Source organism: Lepus europaeus, chromosome 8 (genome assembly GCF_033115175.1).
Source record: "Lepus europaeus isolate LE1 chromosome 8, mLepTim1.pri, whole genome shotgun sequence".
In the NCBI taxonomy this organism is placed as follows: domain Eukaryota; kingdom Metazoa; phylum Chordata; class Mammalia; order Lagomorpha; family Leporidae; genus Lepus; species Lepus europaeus.
Window position 1 is genome coordinate 7,406,777 of NC_084834.1, and position 8,748 is coordinate 7,415,524.

The 8,748-nt window shown below is 41.3% G+C and overlaps 1 protein-coding gene across 1 annotated transcript; it reads left to right on the forward strand.

Moving 5' to 3' along the window:
* Positions 1 to 399: 399 nt before the first annotated feature.
* LOC133765439 (CDAN1-interacting nuclease 1-like) lies at positions 400 to 1,721 on the forward strand. Its single transcript, XM_062198995.1, is given in 4 exon segments — positions 400 to 611; positions 971 to 999; positions 1,002 to 1,255; positions 1,368 to 1,721. Coding segments are annotated over 4 exon segments (849 nt in total).
* Positions 1,722 to 8,748: the final 7,027 nt, after the last annotated feature.

The window sequence follows — 8,748 nt, forward strand, 5'->3', positions numbered from 1 at the left end:
GTCATGCGTTGTTCTAAAGATGACTGATTTCATTTAGAAAATACTGAAATGGCCACATCATCTTTTCTAGTTGCAGTCTTTACCACACAGTTTAAAAAAAAATGGGCAATTCTGACAATTGTGGTAATTTTTTTTATCCTAATTCAAGCAATTTGGCTTATCTTTATGGATTTAATTATTGCAACCTCCAATCAGAAAGGTGCAGTACTCCTGATGTAAACCTGGAAGTGAGCGAGTCTTTGGATAGGTTCTAGTAAACGCTGTGGAAGAACCACAGCTTGGGACGAGGACCCAGGGGCCCGTGCGGCTGGGTGCCCGTCCCTCGTAGCCTGACATTAAGGCTGCTCGAGCCCCAGGTGTTTCTCCTGTCTCCCCCAGTATCATGTTGCCCGGCCCAACATGATACTGACCAAAGCCCAGTATGATGAGATAGCCCAGTGCCTAGGGTCTGTGCCGCCCACCAGGCAGAGCCTGAGGAAGCCGAAGCAGAGGTTCCCCAGTCAGTCGCAGGCCACTCTGCTGAGCATCTTCTCCCAGGAGTACCAGAAACACATTAAAAGAACACATGCCAAACACCATACTTTGGATGCAATTGAAAGTTATTACCAGAGGTTGGCCGGTGCTGCAGCTCAATAAGCTAATCCTCTACCTGCGGCGCCGGCACACCGGGTTCTAGTCCCGATCGGGGTGCTGGATTCTGTCCCGGTTGCCCCTCTTTCGGGCCAGCTCTCTGCTGTGGCCCGGGAAGGCAGTGGAGGATGGCCCAAGTGCTTGGGCCCTGCACCCACATGGGAGACCAGGAGAAGCACCTGGCTCCTGGCTTCGGATCAGCGCGGTGCGCCGGCCGCAGCGGCCATTGGAGGTGAACCAACAGCAAAGGAAAACCTTTCTCTCTATCTCTCTCTCTCACTGTCCACTCTGCCTGTCAAAAAAAATAATAATAATAATAAAAAGAAAGTTATTACCAGAGGTATCTGAATGGAGTGCTGAAAAACAGAGCTGCCCAGTGCTCCTGGAGTCAGCCAGTGAGGTGGACTATGCACCCTCATTAATGGCTCGTATTCTACTGGAGAGGTTTCTCCAAGAACACGAGGAAACGCCACCCTCGAAGTCTGTTATAAATAGTATGTTACGGGACCCTGCTCAGATTCCAGATGGAGTTCTAGCAGATCAGGTCTATCAGTGCACTGTGAACGACTGCTGCTATGGCCCACTGGTGGACTGCATCAAACACGCCATTGGTCATGAGCATGAAGTCCTGCTGAGAGACCACTGGTGGACTGCATCAAACACGCCATTGGTCATGAGCACAAAGTCCTGCTGAGAGACCACTGGTGGACTGCATCAAACACGCCATTGGTCATGAGCATGAAGTCCTGCTGAGAGACTTGCTTCTGGAGAAAAATCTTTCTTTCCTGGATGAAGATCAGCTCCGTGCAAAGGGTTATGACAAAACACCAGACTTTATTTTGCAGGTACCAGTTGCTGTAGAAGGGCACATAATTCACTGGATTGAAAGCAAAGCCTCATTTGGTGACGAATGTAGCCACCATGCCTACCTGCATGACCAGTTCTGGAGCTACTGGAATAGATTTGGGCCAGGCTTGGTCATCTATTGGTACGGCTTTATCCGGGAGCTGGACTGCAACCGGGAGAGGGGCATCCTGCTCAAAGCCTGTTTCCTGAGCGACATCGTCACCCTGTGCCACAACACTGCTTGACCCTGGAGATCCTAGAGGAGAAGCTGAGAGGAGGAGGTGACTCCGGAAGCAATTTCACTTTCCTGCAGTGTAAACTCCTGGCAACATCTGCCCTGAACTTCAGCTGAACTTTTGCTGCCCGTGGTCACACCACTACCTCTTTAGACAAACATATCAAGAGTTTCTGGTTTCCTTCATCCCTTGCTGATGTGAACAGCCAAGAACTACAGACACAACGCACTCATTATCAGCGTCTCTGTCTCTGTGAAACAGGTAGTTTATAGATAGTCATAATCTTTCTTCCTTCTGGATGGTTTCTCCTCGTGTACAGAACAAAAGGAAAAATGTGGAGACTGAAAGGTGTGTGATTTCTGTTCTCCTCCCAGTTACCAAATCACCTTTTTCTCTTTTTCTTCTAAGCCTCCATTCATTCTTTTTGTCTGTCTCCCCCTTCCTCGTGTGCACTTCAGATACTCCGTGTTGCATTACCGTCAGGGACTAATCTAGCACAACCCTAGGGAAGCTGAAGACGTGAAGCCCGAAAGTAAATGTTTGCTCTCAGCTGCCGGGCTCTGGCAGAGCGGAGAGGGTGGCCCATGCCGCAAGCGCCTTTGTCCTGTCTTCATGGTTTCCTGACCTCGGTGCCCCTAAGCCAAGCTGCAAACAATATACTGCATGAGAATTTCCTTTTTGAATAATGCTTACTGACCACCAAACAACTCACATGTATCTCATTTAACGGTATTAATTACGTTGTGTGTGGAAGCCACACTTGAGGTCGGAGGCTGAGTGGAGAGGACGGAAGTGCAAAGCCAGCATTAAGGAGAGTCCATTTGTGAAATGACAGGGCTAGTTGTCAGGATGTACTTTGGCCAATATTTTTATGAGTAAAATTTTTTAAAACACACATTCTGGAGTAGATGTTTGGCCTAAGTTAAGATGTTACTTGGGACACTTGCATCCCATGTCAGCATGCATGGGTTCATGGGCTGATCTGAAGCCAGGAGCCAGGAGCTTCTTCTGGTTCTCCTATTTGGATACAAGGGCCCAAGCACTTGGGCCATCTTCCACTGTTTTCCCAGGCCATAGCTGAAAACTGGATCAGAAGTGGAGCAGCCGGGACTCGAAGTGGTGCCCAGATGGGATGCTAGCACTGCAGCATTGGCTTTACCCACTTTGCCACAGTGCCAGCCCCAAGACAACATTTAAATAAGCAAAATAAAAGACATTTTATTTGTCCCCTTTAATTTATTCACTTTCATATACTATACATCAGACTTCAGTGTAAAGCAAAAGCATCAATAAACTAAGCCTATCTGTGGAGAACTTAAAAATCTGCAACAAAAAGTATATTTAGTAAAATATTTGCCACCAAGCTGGAAAGACAACTTTCATAATGTTGAATAGATAATTTTTCAAATATTAATAACAAAATTTTTAAAACACCGTAAGTCATATTGCTTGATTGGTTTTAAAGACCAAATCTATCATTTATACTGTTCATTTTGCAGGTAAGATGGCCTGCAAAACTGCATGTTGCTTTTCCCTGAACACAAACTTGTCAGATTTTTTACTCTATAGTTAGCTGCATTAAATCAAGAGAGGAAGAGGATGAAATGAGAGGTATAAGACATCTTGGTTTCAGTATAAAATTCATCATGCGGATTTTACATGTGAAACAATATTGCCTACATACATGCATACTTTAAGCAAAAGTGTTAAGAGGGTTTCTTGCTCCAAATAGCTTTTTTTCTTTAGGAATAAAGTACATTTATCTGTACAGATGTTGAAAATCTTATTAAATCCTTGTCAAGGATTTGTTTTACATTAAACAAACTTATGTATAGCAATAAACTGAAATTTTTAAAGGTGCTTGCAAAAAAAAAAAAAAAAAAAAGAACCACACCTTGGAAGAGCAAGGAAAGAATCAGTGTTGCAAAAACTGCCCACAAAAACACCTTATCTATATATATATATATTTTTTTTTTGGTTACAAATTAGATAAAAACAGACTCTGGCTCTTAAAAGTGCTTCTTGAATTTTTTTTTTCTGGATGTTATACCCCTATGGCTTTTAAATGATCCATTACCATTAGTTGGGAAAGAAAATGAGAAAATAATAATAGCCTTTTAACTCCATTTATCTAAAAGAGAAATTCATCCTCTGCATGATTGCATAATGATGAAACAGTATCAATCCCAGTCTTTAATGTTCTATAACAAAATAAAATTCTCTGAGGGCTGACGAGCATAAGATCCAGCAAAAATAAATAAATAATAAGTAAAATCATAGCCACCTGCTCTGAGCACCACTGAAATAAATGAAAAACAGTCACTTTTCAGATGAATTAATCTGAGTGATGGACAGCCAACCAGGATTCTTTTGCAGGGGTATCCTTTTTTTAAACATCTCACTATTGCTTTGGGCACAGAAAATAAATTCACAGCAGATATTTTTAGTAAAAGAGTAAAAAAAAAAGGAAAAAAAAAAAAGAATAACACCCAGAGATCCTGTCTGCTTCCTAACACGGAAGATGCAACTAAGCTAAATACAGTTCCAGGAGAAATACGGAATTTTCAAACCAAATTACAGAGGGCCATTTTTTTAAATAAAATCATACCAGTTTACAGAACCTTTGTAACTCCACTTCGACAGGAGGCTTTTTCTTTTCCTTTCCTGTTTTGGATCAGGATATTTTTACTAAATGTCACAATTTTCACTGATTTTTTTTCCTGCTGTATAGCACCTTCCTTTTTATTGTCCCATTTGTCTGTATAATAATAATACAATGTAGGGAAGAAAACAATCAATCAGCAGTGGTTAGCAATTTACATGGCCTGCACTGTGCCATGGGAGGTAGGAGACGCAGGATACAATTAAATACCAAGTATGTGGAAGAGGAAGTGCTCTGGGAGCAGTAGTGAGTAAGTTTCAAAATGGAAGTGCAGATTTGAGACTGGCCTTGAAGTTCTGACAGAAGACATACGGCAAAGATGGCAGGCTCTCCCCGCCAAGGGCAGGCACAAAGGCAGGAACAAACACATGTGTGCTTGCTAATTTATCCCAACACCTAACACAGTGCCTTCCACCGAGTTGGAACTGTCAATATTTGTTGACTTTTAAATGGTACATAACCAACACAGGAAATATGAGGGTTTTTCAAATAGTTTATGTGAAAAACATGGAATTGTGAGCTTGGGGCTGGTGCTGTGGGGCAATGGGTTAAAGCCACCACCTGTGATGCCAGCATCCCATATCTGAACATATGTGGGGTGGTTCGGGTCCTGGCTGTTCCACTTCCAATCCAGCTCCCTGTTAATGCATCTGGGAAAACAGTGGAGGATGGCCCAAGTCCTTAGGTTCCTGGGAGAGCCAGAAGAAGCTCCTGGCTCCTGGCTTCAGCTTGGTCCAGCCCATCATTGCTGCCATTTGGAGATTTGGGGAGAGAACCAGCAGATGGAAGATATCTCTCTCTCTCTCTCTCTCTCTCCCCCTCCCCTCTCTCTATTTACTTGCAAATAAGTAAAGAAATAAATAAATCTTTAAAGAACAAAATGTGGGGGTGGGGCAAGATGGCAGAATAGGAAGGGAGCACATTGATAGTTCAGCAAGACACAGAGGTTAATAAAAAGTGGAGATACTGCAGGGTCAAGGAAGAGTAGGGGAAGAAACAGCAGAGGAAACTCTTCCGGAACTAGTGATTCACAGAGGACCTGCATGGAGAGCGTGGGAGCCCAAGTTCGGGACACCAGTGGCAGACTCAACACACCAGCGCTGGAACGCGAGGTGAGCCGAACCTCAATAGCCCGAGACACCAGCGGGCAAGCAGAAAGAGGAGACTAGAGGGAACGAGGCTTGAAACTCCGTGGGGAAAAGTTCACCAGGCTAACTAGAAGAGAGAGAGGAAAAAAAAAAAAAGTGACCTATACGGACACGAGGTTCTCTCTCTCCGCTCACCCCTCAAAGGCTAACAAGACAAAGAGCAGGCGCCATTTTGGACATACGTCATAAGCAGGGCGACCTCAGGTCTGCACCGGCCCTGAGCCTAGCAGAAAAACCTGACTCTGGGGGGAGGGGTGAAATAACAGGAGATTAGCATCTAACTTGGCAACCCAGTGGGAGACTGCAGGAGAATTGGAGCCAACACCGAGGGCAGCAGAGATTCCCTGTGTGGTCCTTGGGAAAGAGCTTCCGATCTCTGGCTCTTGTGGGTATATCATTTGCCTGCTAACTACCTCCAATTACGTTCAGCTGTGCAGAATTACTTCCCTTTTGAATCCAAAAAAAAAAAAAAAGAGAGAGAGATTTACCACACCTAACCTGGGAGTGTCATCTTTGACACACCCTCAACCCTGAGGAACCAAACACAGCTCTCAGTCCACACTCATCTCAAGCCTCTAAGGCTCCACCGAAAGCAGACAGTCCACTTAATATAGAGCCATAGTGTAACAAGAAAAAACACCACAGTGAAGAAACCAAATATCTCCAACATGCCATACAACAAACGCAAAAACCGAGGTAACAAGAACGAGGAAGACACTATGACGCCCCCAAATGAAAGACACCCCAATTCAAGATTATGAAGATGATGAGATCGAAGAAATGCAAGAAGCAGATCTCAAAAAATTGATAAGAACATTAAGAAGTTCTCAAAAACAAATTCTTGAACTACAGAAATCCTTAATGGACAAGATAGAAAATCTCTCTCGTGAAAATGAAATATTAAGGAGGAATCAAAATGAAATGAAACAACTAGTAGAACATGAAACTATGATAGTGACAAAAAACCACAATGAGATGAAGAACTCAATAGATCAAATGACAAACACATTAGAGAGCCTTAAAAACAGAATGGGCGAAGCAGAAGAGAGAATATCAGACTTAGAAGACAGAGAACAGGAAAGGAAACAGGCAAACCAAAGAAAAGAAGAAGAAATTAGAAATCTAAAAAATATTGTCGGGAATCTACAGGATACTATTAAAAAACCTAATATTCGGGTTCTAGGAGTTCCTGAAGGCATGGAGAGGAAGAAAGGATTAGAAGGCATTTTCAGTGAGATACTAGCAGAAAATTTCCCAGGTTTGGAGAAGGACAGAGGCATCTTAGTACAGGAAGCTTATAGAACCACTAATAAACATGACCAAAAGAGATCCTCACCACGACATGTTGTAATCAAACTCACCACAGTTAAACACAAAGAAAAGATTCTAAAAGGTGCAAGAGAGAAACGTCAGATTACTCTCAGAGGATCTCCAATTAGACTCACAGCAGACTTCTCATCAGAAACCTTACAAGCTAGAAGGGAATGGCGAGATATAGCCCAGGTACTAAGAGAGAAAAACTGCCAGCCCAGAATATTATATCCTGCAAAGCTCTCATTTGTGAATGAAGGTGAAATTAAGACTTTTCATAGCAAACAGAAACTGAAAGAATTTGTTGCCACTCATCCTGCCCTGCAAAAGATGCTTAAAGATGTGTTACACACAGAAACACAGAAACATGGTCACCAATATGAAAGAAGGTAAAGGAAGGAAACCTCACAGCAAAAGATCACAGGAAGCTCAATTTCTCTTTGACATAGAATTCAACTCTGATGCTCTGTTAAAGCAATGTGTTAAAGTAATCTAAAAACAAAAAGCAATTCAAATCAATTGGCAATCTACAAAAAGAGTTAAAGATTTTAAAACCTATTATTAAAATTGCTATATTGGTCTATTATGCTATGTTATATGTGTGTACATATTGTATGTCCACATGGGAAAATTTTATTAAGAGTTTTATTTTAAATGGCTTATAGATAAGATTGTCCATAAATTTAAGCTGCTAAAATCAATCAAAGATACATTTTAATTTGTGTGACCTGAATCTGTGTATCATGTTTTAAACTTGTTGGTAGAAAGAAACTAAAAACATTTTATATGGTTGTGCTTAAGTTTACTGGTTAAACAAACTACACCATGTTAGATATTTAAGAGGTGTTTCCAAATACATGATTCTTAAAATTTATAGAAGGCATTGGACCTTCTGGTTAATGTTTTCTTAAGTTGTTATCTAATGGTTGAAACTATTTGCTAAGTATTCATGTAATATTGCTATTGTCAGCAAGCGATCTAGGACTTGCTCCCTCATTTCTCTATTCTAAGCCCAACTTGTTCTTTCATTTCTCTATTCTCCTCAAGGTAGGAAACTAATTCTATTATGAAGGAATCTGTAGGATGCACAATTTAATCTTTAGACATTATAAAAGAGATGGCTAACATTTTTCTGTAATAGCATAGCCAAAATAAGAACTTAAATAATAATCTCATAGCTAGATTGTAATCCATAAGCTGTACACTGGAAATTTATATTCATTAAATAAAAGTTAAAAACAAAATTAAAAACAAAAAAAAGAACAAAATGTATGAGTTTATCTTGGTACAAAACTTTTCTTGAGACCTATTGCATAGCATTTTCATAACAGGCACTTTTCACGTACTAAGAAAAAAAAAAAACACCAAAAAAGTTTGCATCAAAATCAATTGATATTTTAAATTTCACTTTTCACATTTATCTTCTTAGAGACTTGTAAGGTTACTTAGAGTGCTTTAACATGACACAGTAAGCCAGGAAGAGCACAATAAGTAACTCCTACATGTTTTGCAGTGTCTATAGGCCAGCTCATTCCCAAGAGTATCAGTGACCATTGCCAAAATGTGGACATTACAAGACTTTTAATTTTAATTTCAATTATGTCTTGGAGACTCTTAATTCATAAATTAAATTCTTGCAAGACTCTTCAACTGAGTGATGCAGGTGAAACTGGACGAAGTGGTAGGTGTGGAGAGAAGCAGTTAGGGGGCATTCTGAGCTCATTATTTTATTTATTTAAAAGGCAGAGTCACAAAGAGGGGAGAAACAGAGAGAAAGTGATCTTCTATACACTGGTTTACTTCCTAATGGCTGGAGCTAGGTCAAGACAAAATCAGGAGCCAAGAACTCAATCTGGGTCTCCTGTGTGGGTATCAGGAGCCCAAGTACTTGAACCGTCTTCCACTCCTTTGTCAT